Below are 21,498 nucleotides of genomic sequence, written 5' to 3'. Positions count from 1 at the left end.
ACCAAGTAACGTTGTAATTTGTGCTAAATACATAGTTGGTTGTCCTCACCTGTGTTCTCATTCACAACAGTAGTAGTAGTAGCTTTATTCAGTATTATATTTTCGGTACAATATAGAATTGTCAGTATAAAGTATTTCAATAAGTTCCCGTTTCTTATTTCTTGATCGATTCTGACGACAGACCTGGTTGAACTCCACTAGTTACTGCTTCTCACTAGAACTCCCAGAAATACCTCATGGAGCCAGTCAGTAGTTGGATACCGGCTCAGTGGTCTATCGGTTAAGTGCTCTGGCGCGAGACTGATAGGTCCTGGGTTCGAATCTCGCTCGCGAGTGCGGGATCGTGGATGCGCACTGATGAAAAGTCCCATAATAAGACGAAACGGCCTTCCAGTGCTTCCAGGTTTTCGATGGTGGTCTATCTTCAATTGACTCATGATCTCAAATCTATAAGATTACTAAAATCTCCACCAAACCCCTTCTGAATAATCATATATTTATTTTCACTTTTTTATAATATTATTATTCCTAGGGTTATGATACATTAGTTGGTGAAAAAGGTAGTAATTTATCCGGTGGACAAAAACAACGTATAGCTATAGCTCGAGTATTAATACGTAAACCAAAATTATTACTATTAGATGAAGCTACTTCAGCATTGGATACACAATCAGAACGTATTGTACAAGGCGCTTTAGATAAAATTGTTGGTGGTTGTACTGTCATTATTATAGCACATCGTTTATCAACCATTATCAATGCTGATTATATTATTGTCTTAGACCAAGGTTGTATACGTGAAATGGGTAAACATAATGAATTATTAAAATTAAATGGTTTATATGCAACAATGTATTATGGTCAAGTAAGTTATCATAAATTCTTTATATGTCTATACATACTACTTTATGATTTGATGTTTAATTAACGATTGTTTAGCTTGATAATCACTGTAACTAATCACTTGGGATCTGATGTATCTTGTTAATTGAACGTTATACTCGGTTCCTAAGCTAGTCTCCTAACCCCTGAGTTAAATCTACACAGCAACTTGAAGATAAGAGAAAAGGTGCAAAATATGCGAGAAGCACTTTACTTGAAAGGTTCATACATGTACAGAAAATATAGGACTTTTATAGTATTTTAGAAATGAATGAGCACTGCTGAAGAGTCCCACAATAGGACGAAACAGCCGTCCAGTACTTCCAGATATTCCATGATGGTTTAGTTTCAATTGACTCATGATTTCAACTGTATAAAATATTTTTAGAAGTCTTCGGGTTTTACTGAAAATTCTGGAATGCTACTAAACGTTAGTAGCAGTGTAGTAATCAGTCAATCGGAAACTCTCCAGGTGACTTTTCACTTTCGTAATGTTTCTAGCAAAACTTCTAGTCAAACACTGATTGGATAAAATGTTTCCTGAGTTTTTCCTGTCTTTTGCGAGAAGTTTTCTGGATCACCCCAACAGATCTTCCTGAAATGAATCGTTTTTTTCTTCCGAAGCAGTTAAAACTAAGATAAGAGAAAACTGTCGTATCTTGGTCCAAAATATCGTTAGAGCAGTAATTGTTACTATAAATCATAATAATAATGTACAAACTTAACAAGCTATTGTTCGATCAAAGTTGAAATATCTTAATTAACTATAGTATAGAGTGAGATCATGAACTGATCAATGTTAGGCGACCATTGAAAACCTGAATGCTCTGGTCGACCAAATCGTCCTAGTAAGGGACTTCTCAGCAATGCATGTTCTCGACCCTGCGCGTTGAAATAGTACCCAAGACATTCGGTTTCGCGCGTAAACACTTAACCTCTGGACCACTGAGCCGAAATCAAACGATGTTAATATCCAACTTCAATTAATTCGCAACTTTTCGCGATCGTCTCCATTGTCTCCAGTGGGCGATTGCCTTAAACCTGATATAATTGAATTCCACTGGTCATGTCTTCTCATTAGAACTCCAAGAATTACCTTCCAAATCTGGTAACTAGTAAGTATATGATGTTTATCACTATAAGGTTATGGAGGTCCTGAGCTTTAGTCCCGCATGCGGGATCATGTATCTCCACAACCGTATATTACTGATAACAGTAGAAATGTCTAAGCAAAATATGTCAAGATTTTCTTTTGTCGAATTAAAATTTGAAAAAGATCTGATTGAATGAAGAATTTATGAAATCCTAAGCAGCACGTTGAATTCAGTTGTTTTCAAGTGTTAATTGTTTCTATGATTGCTAGAAGAGGCATCGCCATCATGATTTCCTAAGAATCCCATCTTTTTCTATTAGGCGTCATATCTTAGTTAAACAAAAACCTTATGACTTCCAGAACAGAGTCTAAATGGTTCAAATGTTTTTCTCAAGTTGGTATTTTTCTAACAGGGTTTTATCTACGATATAGAGTTGTTAACCTCATTCTCAACCCTTCTTTATTTGGGCTTGGAAGCGGCAGTAACCTTAGAAGGGTTCCAGGCAGAATTGATTGATTCTAATTTGTATAACCAGCAATACAGATGACCAATTACTTCACAAATAAAATGACACGTACCCCTTGGACAACTTGTGTGCTCAGAGTGATTGAATAGTGTCCTAGTTGATTCTATGCTGTAGTTACTGTGTTTAGATCTCAATGTAAACATGTAACAACACGATTCTTACACGCCTACGTGATTTATTCTAACTTTTGGGCATGCAAATGTATTTATTATTTTTAAGTCATTGTGTACACATATTTAGCCCATATACATATGTATTTTTTTCACTTACTCTATTCGTTATCTGATCTTATCTTGCTTTTATCTGTCTGATTACAAATGCTGAATCACGCTAAAATTGAGTAGGCTGGAAAGCCTTTCTTGGTTCTGCACCTCTAATGCTCAGTTTGAGAAAATGATTGCATGATAATATGCCTATCCATAAGCCTTGGCACTTCTTTTGATAGGTAAGACATACACATTCCATTATCGGTCGACCATATTGAAGTCAGTTGGGATTTAAAAACGTTAGTTCACAGGTATATCCAACTAATGAATCCTTTATAGAGTAATGCGCATATCTTAAATTCAGTTACCAAACACAATTCAAACACCATATTCTTTATTTTTGCTTTGATTTGAAAGGAAGGAATCGATAAAGAACAAGAGGATTCTACAGATGACGAAGTGGATCACAATCAAAATGATGGATCAAAAAGGCATCTAACCAATCACCATCCGTCTCCATTTCCAAAAGATGATTATTCTGAATGTAGTGTATGTTTTGATAAATTTTAAGTGGTATAATAGTTTTGTAAGAAAGAAATAATAACAATAATAATAGTAGTTGCATGAAGTATACATCTTATTTAGATAATACACAATGAGAAAACAAATTTATCAGAACTATATAGCTCCTCTGAAGGCTACTGTCGGTCCCAAGCCCGGGTAAAGGAGGAGGGTTGGGCATGGAGTCAGCGACCACATCCCGTAAAAAACTAACTCACTAAAAAAACGCTAACCAGAAAAAATTATTCAAACCATAACTATGTGATAATATGTTAGCGTAATACATTTCAAACAACAGTCTGATCACATGGTTACTTGTTAAGATATTTATCTATGAATAAAAGGAAGTCGAATGACATAAACGATATCAGGGAAAAAAACACTATGAATTAGTTTTGCCTGGTTAGCGTTTTTTTGGTGAGTTAGTTTTCTACGATATATGGTCGCTAACCTCATGCCCAACTCTCCTCCTTTATCTGGGCTTAGGACCGGCAGTAGCCCCCGGAGGAGCTACAGGCGAAGTTAATGAATTACATCACTCCAGATGAATTAGCGTTACCCATATTGGAGTTTTCCTGTAAGTACATATTGTTTTTGAACTTCTATATGACTGAAGTGTAAACAGATTGTAAGTATTCTTCCTGGACAACTTTAATGCTTAACAATAAAGACTGAGTTACAATCAATCTTATGACTTGTTTTTATTGAATCGTTTGACTTTATTAGTTCTTTTTCAGTCAATGCAGTTTGAAAATTACGAAAGTATTTGAAATGCTTAAATTATTCAGTCCCTTGTATGGAAGTTAGACGTGTACACCAATGAGTTCCGGTCTAGGGATGTAAAGGTCAAGCGAAATCTTAGGTCTTGGGTTTGATCCCTCATAATGGGTTGTGGATATACATTGCTGATAAGTCTCAAACTAGGACGAGATAGTTGTCCAGTGTTTTCTGGTTTTCGGTATCGGTTTAGGTAATATCAGCTAGCGATTTGAACCTGACGATTTTATTACGTTTACGAGTTATATCTCATGTAATTCATAATCAATGAATTCCCAGGGTGAGAACTCGGTTATAATGCGAAGTCAAAGACTCACAGTGAAGAATGTTTTTTTGGTAAAAGGGAAATCTTATACATCAGTATTTCTTTAAATGTAGAAAGTTGATACATATCTTTGAAATCAATTGGTGGTCTGTTAATCAATGATCTAAGAGAGAGTTATCACACGAGTTTGCTATGAGCCAGGTATCGTCAATGATAATTTCGTGAACTCAGAGATTTTATGGTCTTAAATTTGATTCATAACAAGCTCGTAAAGTCCTAATGCTGAAGAACCTAACAATGAGACGAAACCTTGTCAAATACTCATAAAAGTACCATGGTTTTCAAATCGAAGTCAGTCCTTGTTGTAAACTACTATCAGTTAAAGGTTTTTCATCTAAAACTAAACATCTACCTGTATATCGCTTTGTTATAACGAAAATGGATCTAATTGTTCGTTTCAGTTACACTAGATACGACATCATGACACCTTATTATATTACATACTCGATTCAGTTAACCAACTGTTTGATCAAGAACTAGACTAAGTCATAATAAGAGTTTTGTTTTTACTCAATTATAAAAAAGACAATAGGTAGAATCAAAAGTGAAGTATATTTTGATAATAAATAAGATAATCTCTTAAATTTGATATATATGTCTTTAATTATTGACTTCTAATTACAGGTCGGTTACACTGAAAATGTCATTATTTCATTTACTTTCAATTAATTTCAATAGTTGAGATCATGAGTCAATTGAAGCTAGATCACCATGGAAAACCTAGAAGCACTGGATGGCCGTTTCATTCTATTGTGGGACTCCTCAGCAGTGCGCATCCACGATCCCGCACTCGCGAGCGAGATTCGAACCCAGGACCTATCAGTCTCGCGCAAGAGCGCTTAACCACTAGACCATTGAGCCGGCATGCAACGGTGTCAATGTCTAACTTCAATGGATCCACGAAATTGAGCGACACATTCACCATTGTCTTCAGTGTGTTGTTACCTCACAACAGAACTCCATTGGTCACTGTTTTTCACTAGAACTCCAGGAAATATCTCTTGAAGTCAGTCACTAGTGAGTATACATTGACTCATGATCTCAACTACTGAAATGACTATAATATCCACCAACCCCCCTTTTTGATATTTCAATTCATTGTTATACTAATTGATTTCTCTTTAATAAAAAAATAACTTCCTATTCCATGTTGTAGAATGTTACAACGAGTTCTTTACATAATAAAACTGTAATATGGCTTACTACAAATATTAATACAAAGGTAAGTAGTTGCTTTATAATCTAATTTCATATAGATACACAATTAGGTGTTAGTAACATAAATTAGTATTGAAATATGAAACTTTCCACGCACACACACACACAAAACTATAAGAATAATCTTAAGATGGAAGAATCTTAATGATCGGAGAAACGAATTTTCGTTTCTTAAAATGGAATGGAAGAAGAAAAGGAATCTTGATCGATAGACCATGTGTAATGGTGTAATCATTAACCAGAAGAACAGATTTTCTTAGAATGAAATAAGAATGATTAAATACAAGTTATTTACAATTGAATGGAATTCATCACTCTACATCAACTTCATTAACTATGAGGAACCATTTGATAATGTGAACAAGACAATACTATGGTGGCTTCTTCGACACTACGGCATACCTGAGAAGATTGTCGATATCATACGGAATCGTGCTGAGAATTCTATATTGTACCAGATTATAATATTGTATAAACCCATTAATAATAATAATAATCCCTATGATGGATTAAACTGCCAAATCGTTCATGGAGAACAGCTCGCTGACTCGTTCGAAGTAAAGACCGGTGCCAGGCAAGGTTGCTTACTCCCACACTTTCTCTTTCTCCTGGTGATCGACTGGATCATGAAGACGTCAACATCTGAAGAGAAGCACGGGATACAATGGACAGCTAGGATGCAGCTGGACAATTTAAACCTCGTGCATGATCTGGCTCTTCTATCACACACACAACAACAAATGCAGGAGAAGACGACCAGTGTAGCAGTAGCCTCAGCAGCAATAGGTCTCAATATACACAAAGGGAAAAGCAAGATTCTCCGATACAATACAGCATTCACCAGTCGAATTACATTTGATGGAGAAACTTTGGAGGGTGTGAAAACCTTTACATATCTGGGCAGCATCATTGATGAACACAGTGGATCTGATGCAGATGTGAAGGCGCAGATCGGCAAAGCAAGAGCAACATATTTACAACTGAAGAACATCTGGAAGTCAACTCAACAACTGTTAACCAACACCAAGATCAGAATTTTCAATATAAATATCAAGATAATTCTACTGTACAGGGCTGAAACCTGAAGAACTACGAAAACCATCATCCAGAAGATACAGGTGTTTATTAACAGTTGTCTACGCAAGATACATAGGATCCGTTGACCAGATACTATGAGCAACAGCCTACTATGGGAGAGAACAAACCAGATTTCAGCGGAGGAAGAAATAAGGGAAAAGCACTGGAAGTGGATAGGTCACACATTGAGGAAAGAAGCCAGATGCGTCACAAGACCAGCTCTCATATGGAATCCTGAAGACCAAAGGAGAAGAGGAAGACCAAATAACACATTATCCCGAAAAATGGAGACAGATATGAGAAAAATGAACAGTATCTTTAAAAGAGTTTCGTTTTTTTCACATAATCTTCTGTAATATCACACCACAACACAGTATATTACCTTTTCATATAATGACACTGAGCAAATCATCTTGAATAATTGATTACTTATTTGAGTACTGATGTTCAAATTATGAAGATACTAATTCACAAACCCACTAGATTATTCAATGAGTCCTATTGTTATACTGAACAGTTACGTAATAAAGCACAATTTAATTGATCTTCAGTATGTGTTTGTTCCTTTTTTTTCTGTTCTTTAAACTTATTTCAGATTAGTAGAGCTCACAATTCTTTGTATTTGCGTCTTTTAAGTATTAATCGACCAGAAATGATTTACATTATAATGGGTTGTTTCTGTTCAATCATATCAGGATTATTACAACCAGCTTTTTCACTTCTTTACTCTGAAGTTTATCAGGTAATATACAACAATGTTTCAATTTGTATAGTTACCATATAGATAAATGGTTTGAGTAATTTTTTTCTGGTTGGCGTTTTTTTAGCGAGTTGGTTTTCTTCGGAATGGGGTCGCTAACCCCATGCCCAATCCTCCTCCTTTACCCGGGCTTGGGACCGACAGTATTTCCCGGATGAGCTACAGGCGGAGTTGGATTAGTATCATAGGGAAATGTTTCGTGCTTTTATTATCAATTAACTTGACGATTATTATCTACATATGTGCTTTTATTAGTGAGATTGTTATGATAAACAACAGTTTGACTAACACGTGTAGAATATAATACTTTCACAAGTTTGGAGAACTTTTGTAGTCGTGATCTATACAAAGATGTAATTCGTAACAGGCTTTATAGTAGTAGGCAATTGTCACTTGTAATAAGGAAATGGTAATACTGGATGATGCAAATTCATATTGTACAACAAAATATTAGTTCTTTCAAAGGTACTCAGATGCCTTATTGTCAACTTGCAATTATCATCAAACCTAAATTCAGGACTTTCAGCTGATCGATTCCAAACACTTTTTATATGGAGCAATGTTCGTTAGTATAGGAGTTTGTTGGAAGAAATTTAGAGGTGATCAAACCAAAACATGACATCAATCCATAAAGTCGTTGATAGCTGTTTGTTGGTCGATAGAGAATAGTTTATGGGGTTACGCGCAATAATCGTGACTAATGGCTTAAGATGTTGGGTGGTATGGTTGAGAGCCTGACGTGATTGCACAGATATAACCAAAATAGGTGGCTGTCTGAGGGGGCAACACCCGAAGCCTTTGACATAAAGGTCTGATCCACAAGGCAGTGGAGCATCGTAAGGAGATACAGTCCCATGGTAGTCGGTGGCCAACAATTGGTTCATACACCATCTGTTCCTTCAAGATGCTGAAGCCCATGTGCACCATTGGTTTGGAATCAGAGTTTTCCAACTCCCCTAGGTGGACTCGCCGTGTCCACTAACCCGGTTAAAGTGCCAGACATTCGCTTTCTGTCATCTCAATTTCGTGAACAACACCCTCGCCACGGGAAAGCAGTGAATAGGAATTCCCTGGTAGAGGCTACGTGAGAGCATTTCGAGAGAGAGAGCGTATTCTCCCCATTCTCGGTCGTACCAGGGCATTTGGGGGCATATAGTGAAATAAAATCGTAAATTCATTATATATGTATATATACACATTATCTCATTTATATTGTGCGTTAATTCTAGGTATTTGATTTACGCAAAACTCCTGATGAAATGACCAAAAAAATTAATATGGTTTCTGGTATTATGGCTGGATTAGGATTTATTCAATTGTTTATCGGTGCTACTCAGGTATAATACAAATTTTTTATGGGTAAAATTATACTGTGGGTAAATTTGGGTATTTCAGTTGGTGATGGGATTTTGTGGATTTGTGGTTTTATTTTTATGTTGTATTCATTGAAGAATAATCAAACTAAGGAGTTATTGTGTGACTGCTTCATCTTAGTATGGAACTTTTCGACCGGTGTACTATATAACCCTCCTTAGCTTTCAACTAACTGATATATTTAAAAAAAAAGACTTTTTGTTTTCGTGATCAATCCACTCAATGTTCAATTTATTTGAAATCCCATGCATATGTTATGTAACTACTTAGTATCCTTAGTCTAAATATCTAGTAGATTACCAAAGCTGTAGACGCATAAAAAAAGGTAGTTGAGAAATATGTTTCACATCTCTGAATATTATCCATAGAAAAGTACTATATTGACTAGGGATACATAGAACAAACCATGGTGTGGTGAATGAGAACATCAGTGGGGAACAAACGAATGAGTTTGAATAAAAAATTACAGAATATCTTAGTAAAATCTGAGAACCATACAATAAATACTTCATCTGCAAAATGTCAATCAGTTATATCAAACTTGATTGTTTCTTCGCTTCTATAACAATCACTATCTTTTCTCGTCCTCTTCTCTTCGCCAGACATTCTACTTCCTGTTGGTGATACATACTACTTATGTCTGTCGACATCAGTAGCGCACATCACACATGTTACCCTCTTTAAACCGTCACTCTTGCGTTGGTTCTGCTAGCCATGTCACTTGCCCCTTTTCTGCAGTCTGTCCCACGCTCTCCAAGTGTGTGGTGCACTTACCTTCATAGCTCCGTCGACGTGCCGGGCCATCGAAATCAGGCGTACACCAAGCACCCGCAACGTTCAACGCCTGAGCTCCAACAACCTTCTGAGTCATCTACATCCGAAATCCGCTCAGCAGCCACACGTCTCACCTTTCCTCTCTACCAAAAGCACTCGCTACAGCCAACGTTGTCCCGCTTGACGTCACCTTCCCGCACCAGACCGCCGCATCTACCACTTCATCTCTAGGCCCCTCAACGGCATCCATAGAACATAACCCTCTCCATCTCCTGTTTGTTAGCGACACCAAATGAAGTCTTTGCTGCATGGTTCTCAGATTTTTACTAAGATATTCTGTAATTATGCATCCAAATACATTTGGTTGTTCCCCACCAATGTTCTCGTTCACTACAATGGGACCAGTCTATATGGTTATTGATTGTTAATCTGATTCAGCTTGGTAGATGTATATCAATAAAAATAATCTAGAATTTTTCATACATATACATAATTTATCTGGGAATTTCATTTATTTACCAAGTTTAAAGATTGATGAATTTCGGTTCACTTTTATTGGTGTTTGAATCTTCCCGTTGATATTCAAGACTAAAACTGATTAGTGTATTTTGACTTACGAACGAATTGCCTCGATTTCGTTGTTAAGTCACGAGCACTATAAGAAGAGACGAATGGTGGCTAGTAGCGGAATCCAAGACGTGTATTTCATCCAAGTTGAAGCTCATCAGCTGAATGTAGTTTCATCCCAATATTGATTTTTACTTAGGGACTCGAACACAATGCCTTTGACCTCAAACACTACCACGTTATCCACATTGTTACTTAGTCCAGATAGCCAATGGCTTGTACAATGAGGTGAAATCGGTAACCAAGTGAATAATGCGATAGCTTTTGAAGCAATTAGTACTAGATTCCAGGGCAGGAATGAGCATCAACGCTGAGATGCAGGTAAACCCAGCTGATAAGTCTCAAATAGGAAGAAACGCACATTCTGGATTCCACTGCTAGCCACCATCCAACTCTGCTTGTGATGATTGGTGACTTTTTTTCTAAAATCATCACATTTATGATGGAAACCAACATGTGTCATCTCGTCAGTGAGTGAATTAATTTCAGAAGTATTGCCTTTAACAAATTGTCTGATGATCACTAACATTTTTAGAAACAAAATTATATGCATTTTTCACTAATTTATGTCCAGATTGCGTGAATACAATTGATGATAATTAAAATAAAGTTCTCATAGTTTTAATCGCGAATTGATCTTAGCTAGACCACCACTGAAATCCTGGTCCTAGTTTGGGACACCTTTGTAGTGTGCATCCAAAACTCCAGATTCGGCAATCGAACCCTTAGCTGTTGGTCTCGCGCGCAAACGCTTAACCCCTATGATGGCTTAGCTGCGGTCATCCTGTGATTTGAACCATGAGAGTTCTGCAGTCTGCACAAAACCCTATATCAACAGTACTCGTTTGCTCACTAATGTCTAGCTATTGGATCCGATTCTCTGAGTTATGGTGAGAATTCGTGATTAGTGAGGTTCAACCTTGTCTGTTATGAGACAGTTATCGAACACAAGTAATGGCTGAGGGTTGCACAGTATCGTGGGTTGATTGAAGTTAGATATTAGCACCAATGTATGCCGTCTCATTAATCTAGAGATTAGGCGTTTGAGCATTATACTGAAAATCCTTGGTTCTATTCCCTGTGGCGAGGTCATGGATACCGAAACTATGTAGATCTTTATTAAAGTGCATTATGGAAATCATTGAATTCTGCAGGTTTTCATCATATATTGAACTAGGAAACATTAGACAACTGTCTCATCCTTGTATCGAACTCAGATGTGCACATACACAGCCCCACCTAGGATCGAACTCAAGACCTTTAGGTTTATGATAGGGTCTTTTATATCCACTAATAAAGAGTCACATACGTGGGAGAAACAAATGTCCGATGCTTCCTATTTTACAATGTTATTGTGGCGTGGGTTACTTATATCCCCATGAGTAGTATATAAAGATGGTCAGGCATTGAATGTATTTCGGTATAAGATCGATAACGAAGGTACGGAAACGAAACTCCATCAGTATGAAAATGCATGAGCTATAATAATCGGGGGCTATGGACTAATATTTGTAGAAAAAATGGTCAAGATTGAGACAATTGATAATTTGCAAATCAACCGTTTACTGTATGGTTGTCAGATTTTAGTGAGATGGTCTGTAAATTTGTGCCTAAATACATTCGATTGTCCCAACTCGTGTTCTCGTTCACTACACTAAGATTGGCCAAGTTTATGGCAGAGTATATCATTTAAGGAACTGTGTCATTTGTAACATCCAATTGCATGGTTTGGAAAAGGTAGCATAAAATCTATCGACTGAGCTATTCATTCTCACTTGGTAGATAGTAAACATGATATTAAGATAAATGAACTTTTTGTTGTTATTAATTAAGTCCCAAACAATCTGTTCAGAAGAGTAAGGTTATAACTCCTTTATCTAGCTGAAGCCATAGGGATCAACTCCAGAAGGCCTAACTTATATATCCAAATGAAGTATGTTTAACATATCCACGACTGTATCATCATTAACTTAAACTGGATACTGTAAAACCTTTACCCACCAATTCCCTTTAAGTTAAATAACCATTGTGAACCTGGAAGTATTTCATGGCTATCTCAATGGTGATATAACGTAAATCGATTTGTGATCTCAATGGAATTAATCAATCTCCTAAATGCCCATTCTGACAATTCCCCTTGTTCTTATGTCTGTCCAACCCTATTCTTAATTCATACATTCATCGTTCCCAATCTATATGAATTTCTTATAATAATTTCCTTGATGTCACCTCTCTAATCACATAATCCTTGTCTCTTCTTACCCTCCATTTCTAGTCTAGTTGACCTTTCATTTTTATATATCAATGTTCTTAATAGGTATATGTGTGATCAGATAGTTTTTCTTCTTCTTATCACTATCCAGACAATAATAATAATAGTATTACTATTATTATCAATATCATTATCCCCTACTATCCAGATATGTTATTCATATGATTTATGTTATGATTTTTATTTTGACTATATCTCGACACCTTGTGACCTTTAGTAAATGACCTCCCTAATCTACAAGTGACTTAATTTATGCCCTAACAGATGTAAAAGTTTGCCGTTTTCAATATATAACATATTTCAATTGACTCATGATTTCGACTATGAAAAATACTGAAATCTCCACTAAACCCCTTCAGATCTATAATCATATACTCACTAGTGACTGACTTCAAGAGATATTTCCTTGAGTTCTAGTGGGAAGCAGTTCAGCCACGTCTGTTGTTGAGATATCAACTCACTGAAGACAAATGGTGAAAGGTTGCTCAAAATCGTGGATTGGTTGACGTTAGATATTAACACCGTTGGATGCCGGCAGGCTCAGTGGTCTATCGGTTAAGTGATCTGGAGCGAGATTGATAGGTCCTGGGTTCGAATTTCGCGAGTGCGGGGTTGTGGATGCGCACTGCTGAGGAGTCCCACAATAGGAAGAAACGGCCGCCCAGTGTTTCCAGGTTTTCCCTGGTGGTCTAGCTTCAATTGACTCATGATTTCAACTATGAAAATACTGAAATCTCCACTAAACCCCTTCAGATTATTTGATTCATTAATCCATGCCTTATTATGGCCTTTTGTAGAAATAACACAATAGTTATGAACTTATTACTGTAGCGCCTAATGGCGAAGTTATTGAAAACAATTATTCGCTTAAATGTTCTTTGTTTCTGAACATTCCATGAAGATATACATATAAGTTGATTGATTTTATTTCATGCAATCGATCTATCAGTGATTACTTGATACCATTCAAATTAGTTGATATTATAGTTTTCACTGAAGACTTGATGTCAACTACGAAACGATGCAAAACCATAGAAAGTATGTAAATCATTCACTGATTAGTAATGTAATCTTTCTCCTTAAGTTGTGAGAGTACTGAATTCAATTTGATGTTAGATTGTTGTTGTATATTGTTGAGAAGTCTCATACTAGACATTAACACCTATCCATTGTATTCCCTGATATTCTCAATCGTTATTTAACTGATCTTAGTCAGTTTATAATGAGTATGCTCTTGAAGCTATCTAGGTATTTAGTTATAGATAGTAATCAGTTATATGCTATAAAGAAGAGTCAGAGAGTGATTAGAATTAGAAAAATCATTACTTAGGCTTCATCAGTGTATATATATATCTTTTCAGTTACTCATTTACCAAGTGTACTCTCCTTTAAGCCACATAATTTTTATGTAAGAGCTAGTAATACTACTACCCAGTTGCCCCAAACTTAAATACATGCAGCAATGTTTGAATCCGTAACTTAATCATTCGAATTTGAATGTTTTGACATCCTCTTTCGCATTTTGTTCCAAAGACTCATTGTTAAAATGGTGGAGAAGATTTGTAGCTTAGGTGGATGACTTTGATGTAGGTTTGTTCTCTGAGCTGGATGGTTTGGTCGTGGAGTTTTCATCGTCCTTCTGAACGACATCATCAGCACAAACTTCGGGTAGACATTAAACTCATTGTTAAATAATCATCCTCGACAATTAAAGAAATATTTCACTAGTATTTGTCCCTTAACCTTAAATGTTCCATCTTATTTTTGTGTAAAAACATGGATATAGTAACTGTTGTGTGTAAAATATTACTTACTTACTTACGCCTGTTACCCCTCGTGGAGGAGTATAGGCCGCCGACCAGCATTCTCCATATAACCCTGTCCTGGGTAAACCATTCCAGTTCTTTCCAGTTGCTATTCATCCTTTTCATATCGGCTTCTATTTCCCGGTGTAATGTGTTCTTTGGCCTTCCTCATTCCCGCTTCCCTTCAGGATTCCAAGTTAGCGATCGCCTTGTGATTCAGTTTGGTGATTTCCTCAGTGTATATCTTGTCCACTTCCAACGTCTTTTCCTAATTTCCTCTTCAGCTAGAGTGTGTAAAATATGGTGGAAAAAAAGTACATCCTTTAGTTCTGTACAATATATCAAACAACACTGTTGTGATAAGTTACTGTGGGAGACAACAGACCAGATTCCAGCGGAAGAAGAAATCAGGAAGAGGCGCTGGAAGTGGATTGGGCACACTTTGAGGAAATCACCCAACTGCGTCACAAGACAAACACTCACATGGAATCCTGAAGGCCAAAGGAGAACAGGAAGACCAAAAAACGCATTACTCAGAGAAATAGAGACAGACATGAGAAGAATGAACAAAAACTGGATAGAACTAGAAAAGAAAGCCCAGGACAGAGTGGGTTGGAGAATGCTGGTCAGCGGCTTATGCTCCATTGGGAGTAACAGGCGTAAGTAAGTAATTGTGATAATCAGTTCATTTGTATATCATTCATATCCTTTTCAGCAACATTATTTTATTAAATGCCAATATTTTTATTCCCTTTAAAAACAAATTAGGGTTATTTATTTGGAGTCGCTGCAGAACGTTTAACTAAACGTTTACGATCAAATTTGTTCGACTCTATGCTGAAACAGGTAATCTGTTGTTATTGTATCTATATGTATATCATAAATGGTAGAAATTAGGCGACACAAATCTATAAACCTTGGTTTCTTGTTGGTTAGGAACCACCAGCAATGTGTACCTATAATCTTTAGGGAAGGTTGTTACAAATGAGCTATTTATGGTAATGATTAAACTTCTATAGGAGTGATATGTTTACAGCTGATTGATAACTTAATATTGGTCAACACCATGTTTGAATATTTCTCTAAGCGTCGGTCGAAATCTATTAACTGAACTGAAATACATCCACTAATTTAAGTAAACTTGATAACACCTTACACTATGTTGAAATTTCTAGTATATGCTTTAAGACTGTCAGTATGGTACAATAATGCTAAATTCTTACCTAAATCATTTTGTATATACGATATGTACATGTATTGAGAGTAGGATGTGTGTCATATGGAATAGTTTTCCCCCAAAAAATTCAGTAAAACATAGTGATTGAGTTTAGGACCTGGTACGGCTGAGAACGGGGAGAGTCCGCTCTCCCTCTACAAATGCTCTCACATGACTACGCCTATATAGCATCTGACAGGGAAGTCCTAATTACTGCCTTCTCGTGACATTACTGTTGTTTACAAAATTGAGAGGACAAAAAGCGAATGTCCGGAGCTTCAACTGGGTTGGTGGACACGGAAATTCTACCTAGGGGAGTTGGAAAACCCTGATTCCAAACTAATGGTGTACATGGACTCCAGCATCCTGACAGAACAAATGGCGTATGAATCAATCGTTAGTCACCAACTACTGTGAGACTGCATCTCCTCACGATGCTCCACTACCTTGCGGATCAGACCTTTAGGTCAAAGGCTCGGGGTGTGGCCACGTGAGAAAACCACCTGCTTCAGTTTGGGCATCTGGGTAGTATCACTGACCTCACACAAATCGAATGAGATTTGTGTGGCGCATATGTATCTCGTGCTTCCTTGTACCAATATTTATATATCAGAGGGGGTTTTGTGGAGAATTTAGTATTTTCATAGTTGGAATCTCGCGAGTGCGGGATCGTGGATGCGCACTGCTGAGGAGTCCCATAATAGGACGAAACGGCCGTCCAGTGCTTCCAGGTTTTCGATGGTGGTCTAGCTTCAATCGACTCATGATTTCAATTGTGACAATATTTATGTGTTTAAATAAATAAATTCTTCAGCCACAATATCTTGGTACTTTTCAATTGAATCACTAAACACAATCTTTCATATGAAGTTGTCATAATAGATTGAGAAAGTTTTCACATTTGATCATAATTCTTGTTATTACGCAAAACATACATATTTGTTACCTGTAGTCTCTCCGGGGGCTACTGCCGGTCCCAAGTCCGGATAAAAGAGGAGGGTTGGCTATGGGGTTAGCAACCCTATCCCGTAGAGCACTAACTCGCTAAAAAAAAACACTTGTTTTTTGGGTATATGAGATAAATAAAATAATGGAAAACTTACCATTGACAAGAAATGAGATCTCATTGAATTTCATGAGTTTCTTCAAAACCCCAAGATGACCAATGAAAACTAGTTGAAAAAACTGGTTTATTTAATCTCTTTCACTATTGCTATGACAAGGAAACTTTGATTTAGTTTTGTTGCTCCAACTGGAAGTTACATATTATTATCTGAAAGGAATTCTGAATGTAACTTATCGACAACAAATGCCTCTTAACGCTGGATGTTTGGAATAGGTTTTCAGCTTCTATGCTGAAAAAGACGAGATATCCATCTATCAATTAAGGGACGAGTATATTTTCGATTGTAGATATACTGATGAAGCGTTCTAGTTTATTTGATATTCATCACTTGGTTTCTGATGATAATCACTCAATTAAAATCATTCTAATTTCAAAAATCGGGAGCTCGATGAATTATATGTGTTAATTTTCAGTACAACTACTAAGATTTCAATAAATTTCTAGATGTAAAATGTTTAACCACGTAACTTTATTATTTTCTTGCTATCTGAATTCATGAACCAATTAAAGCTAGACGACCATGGAAAACCTGGAAGCACTAGACGGCTTTTTCGTTCTAGTATGTGACTCCTCAGCAGTGCGCTTCCACGATCCCGCCCGCGGGATTCGGAACCAAGACCCATCGGTCTCGCATGCTAACATTTAACCTTAAGACCATCGAGGAGTCCCATACTAGGATGAAACGGCCGTTTAATCCTTCCAGGTTTTCTATGGTGGTCTAGCTTTAATTGACTCACTAATTCATATATTAAATTACTTAAATCTTCTCAAAACCCCCTTCTGATATTTTCTTTCTATCAAAATTAAGGAGATTGGTTGGTTTGATCGATCTGACAATCGACCTGGTGCACTTACTGCATTTCTGTCCACAGATGCTTCAAAAGTTGCTCAAATTAGTGGTTCCAGATTGAGTACAGCATTTGAAGCTGTAGTTTTAGTCATTGCTTCCTTGGTGATTGGATTTATTTATAGTTGGCAGTTAACTTTAGTTATGATCCCTTTTATACCGGTACTACTGTTATCTTCTCGTATAAATGTAAGTGTTTTGTTTGTAATTTTTTTGGTTATATTCGTCTTTAAACACTCATTTTCAGGTTAAGTTAAGTACTTTAGTAGTACTGAAGTAAACGAGAACACAAGTGGGGACAATCGAGTGTATTTAAGCGAAAGTTATAGACTATCCCACTAAATTCTGATAACCATATAGCAAACAGTTAATTTGCAAAATAGCAACCAATTATCTCAATCTTCACTGTTCCTTCTGTAGATATCAGTTCATCTTCCCCAATTCCTTTGTTCATGCATTTTCCTACCGATTGCGCTTCATTTCAGTCCTTTCTTTATCGGTCTTCTGCCAAAATACATTCTATGCCTGACCATCACCACATACTACTTATATGGATATAAGTAGACCACACTGCAGTATTACATAACTTATGTGCCGAATAATCAATTTGAAATCTATTCAAATACAAATTTCTCGAAACTTAGACGGGCAATTAGAATAATAATTAGAATAATTCATTTTATCTATTCCTAGGAGATAGTCAAATCATGTATGTCTCCTTGTTTTTAGAAATGTACTATTACTCTTAAGGACTTTGATCATTCATTTTCTGATTAATCTGACATGTAACCAGTTTTGTATTTCTGAACACTATCTCTGACTGATACTACGTAGTGTTTGACAATATTAATACCATGAGGTACAGAATATTATTCTAATTCCTTGATTATACAAGTTCTGTTTGGCACAAGCCGGACTCCATGACTTTTGTTCGGACAAAAACTAGGTAATTGTGTAATATTTTGTGTGTACATTTACATCTTTATAGTTCTGTATCCGTAACGAAACTGCTGTCGTTTGATTCACTGGTATTCAGTTAACACACAAACGTTAAGGTATATAAATTATATAGAGTATTCTGAGATCCTGAGAATATATATATATATTGGTTACTGTGTATTTCCCAATGTCGTGTTTGTCTAGGTAGGTGCGCCTTGGTAACAAGTGACTAAAACGGTGCCGAATTTACAGAATTCCCTGTTGACTACCTTTAACTACCTAATATATATATGCTCATAAATATATGTCTTTATTGATCAACAGTTTCTTTATCTAGTTTTCAAAGTAAATTTATGCTTATTAAATACTGATAGTAGTTGAAGTTAGACATTAACACCGTTGAATGCCGGCTCAGTGGTCTATCGGTCAAGTGCTACGGTGCAAGACTGGTAGGTCCTGGGTTCGAATCTCACGAGGCGGGGTCGTGGATGCATACTGCTGAGGAGTCCCACAGTAGGACGAAACGGCCGTCCAGTGCTTCCAGGTTTTCTATGGTGGTCTAGCTTCAATTGACTCATGATTTCAACTATATATAAAACTTATATTTATTGTTCAGATGAAAAGGGTATCGAAAAATGAAGATAAAATTGTTGCTAAAGGGATATCTATTGCTAAAGAATCAATTAGTGCTCATCGTACTGTGAAAAGTTTATCATTAGAAGAATATTTTTATCAACGTTTTAAATTGGCATGTATTGAATGTTCCAGGTAAATAATTTAAACCTGATTTTAATGATAACAAGTTGAAATAGTTGTATCTCGATGTTTTATTCCCTTTTTTTTAGAATCGATTTCAGTAAAGTAAATGATATAAGTAGATGTCACTTCTTTATTAACAAATCTCCTATTCATAGAGACAATTTGCTTTCTTTGTGATTATGCCCCCAAATGCTCTGGTACGGCCGAAAGTGAGGAGAGTCCGTTCTCCCTCTTCAAATGCTCTCACATAACCACGCGTATACAGCCTTTGCCAGGGAAGTCCTACTCAATGCCTTATCGTACCACGGGTGTTGTTTACGAAATTGAGAGGATGAAAAGCGAATGTCCGGAGCTTTAACCGGATTGGTGAACACGGAATATAAACCTAGGGGAGTTGGAAAACCCTGATTCCAAACCAATGGTGCACATGTGCTGGCTCCAGTATCCTGAGGGAACAAATAATGTATGAATCAATTGTTGGTCACCGGCTACCATAGGACTGCATCTCCTGACGATGCTCCACTGCCTTGTGGATCAGATCTTTAGGTCAAAGGCTCCGTGTGTGACCCCCTAAGATAACCACCTGTTTCAGTTTGGGCACCCGGGCAGTATGACAGCCCTCATACAAATCAAATGAGATTTGTGTGGCGCATATATACCTTTGTGATTATACTAACTATGAAAAAGTCAACATCCTAAAACACTTCTTAGAAGAACTACAATTGAGACTTAACAATGATTTCTGTAGACAAATAAATGGTGTTCCAATTAAGTCTACATTACATCCTTTTATAGTAGACTATTTTACTACCAACCTGAAGAACACTATCATCCCAGCAATAATCGATAAATTATGTTTTTTATAAGGTATATATATGGATGATGTCGTTATCATCTGTGACGAAAACAGTGACCTTAATAAAATATTGCAAGAGTTCAATAATTGCCATCATCCCATTAACTTCATAATAGTATCGAAGTTGGATTCAGAATCGTACTTTGTTAGATGTATCTTTATAACTATATTTATGCAGTAAGCTAACCTAGAACAGGTAGTATACAAATTTCCAGAATTGGATGGTTCTGGTGAGTAGGAAGAGAAATTTCATCTGTTCTCTATCTTTAAAATCACGAAAAATATACAGAAAAGATAAAATTGATGATCAGCTAAATAAAATTCAACGCATACCATTGGAAAATGATTTTCCGCCTAGGTTCTTTGTCGTTAAACTGAAACCAAAAAGTTACGTTTAAATTACTCCCATGGTTTTCGAAGGAAGTTTCGCTCCTGAACATTGAATTCAAGGGAGATACGTATGCAGAGATACTAAGGAATAGATTATTTAGATTTGTGAAAAAGAAGTTTGAACCAGCAGAACTCCGAATTGCTTTCTCTAGTTGGAAAATTACTCGGGAAAGTGTCATTAATAAACTACCTATTGGGTCACCTTGATGTGCACCTGTCTGTTTAGTTTCTTTTGCTAAGCAGGTTATATTAAACTTATAAGGCAGGCACCTGGCAAACAAATATCCAACTACTACCCTGTGAGGCTATCTAGAAAGAAATAGAAATCGATCAACAACCTAATCCTTAAGCACATGGTCAACTCTGGTCACTTGCCACCACGTGAATTGTCGTTAAAGATCGTCTACAAAGTTAAAAGCACTAATTAAAAGAAAATTTGAATGATGAGGTATTTCCTGGAGTTCTTGTGAGAAGCAGTGACCAGTGGAGTTCAACCGGGTCTGTCGTGAGATAACAACTCACTGAAGACAATGGTGGACGTGTCGCTCAATTTGGTGAATCGGTTGAAGTTAGACATTAACACCGTTGGATGCCGTCTCAATGGTCTAGAGGTTAGGCGCTCTTGCGCGAGACTGATAGGTTCTGGGTTCGAATCTCACGAGACGGGATTGTGGATGCGCACTGCTGAGGAGTCCCACAATAAAATGAAACGGCCGTCCAGTGCTTCCAGGTTTTCCCTGGTGGTCTAGCTTCAATTGACTCATGATCTCAACTATTAAAATTACTCTAATATTCACAAAACCGAAAAACCTCAACCCTTACATTGATCTTACAATTTTATGGTATTTAACTATCCAATGATCATCTTACAACTCCAACTATATTCATATCTGTTTAGTATTACTTTTTTCTGGTTAGTGTTTTTTTAGCGAGTTAGTTTTCTACGGGATGGGGTCGCTAACCCCATGCCCAACCATCCTTCTTTACCCGGGCTTGAGACCGGCAGTAGCCCTCGGAGGAGCTACAGGTTGAGTTGTTTAGTATTACTCTGTATCATTTTTTGATATTCATGTATCCAAGTTCATTT

At 36.7% G+C, this 21,498-nt stretch overlaps 1 protein-coding gene across 1 annotated transcript in view; it reads left to right on the top strand.

The window, feature by feature from the left end:
* Smp_055780 (smdr2) overlaps window positions 1-21,498 on the top strand; it is a gene marked incomplete at both ends in the record, with an annotated part of 51,766 nt that overhangs the window by 20,128 nt on the left and 10,140 nt on the right. Inside the window, 8 exons of the mRNA XM_018797429.1 lie at window positions 533-865; window positions 3,126-3,257; window positions 5,528-5,596; window positions 7,265-7,408; window positions 8,656-8,763; window positions 15,047-15,124; window positions 17,429-17,667; window positions 19,031-19,174. Coding sequence (XP_018652472.1) covers window positions 533-865; window positions 3,126-3,257; window positions 5,528-5,596; window positions 7,265-7,408; window positions 8,656-8,763; window positions 15,047-15,124; window positions 17,429-17,667; window positions 19,031-19,174 — 1,247 coding nt within the window. The remainder of the gene's footprint in view (window positions 1-532; window positions 866-3,125; window positions 3,258-5,527; window positions 5,597-7,264; window positions 7,409-8,655; window positions 8,764-15,046; window positions 15,125-17,428; window positions 17,668-19,030; window positions 19,175-21,498) is intronic.

This window comes from Schistosoma mansoni, chromosome 4, assembly GCF_000237925.1.
Source record: "Schistosoma mansoni strain Puerto Rico chromosome 4, complete genome".
Classification (NCBI taxonomy): Eukaryota; Metazoa; Platyhelminthes; class Trematoda; order Strigeidida; family Schistosomatidae; genus Schistosoma; species Schistosoma mansoni.
This window is presented reverse-complemented; position numbering and strand designations above follow the sequence as displayed.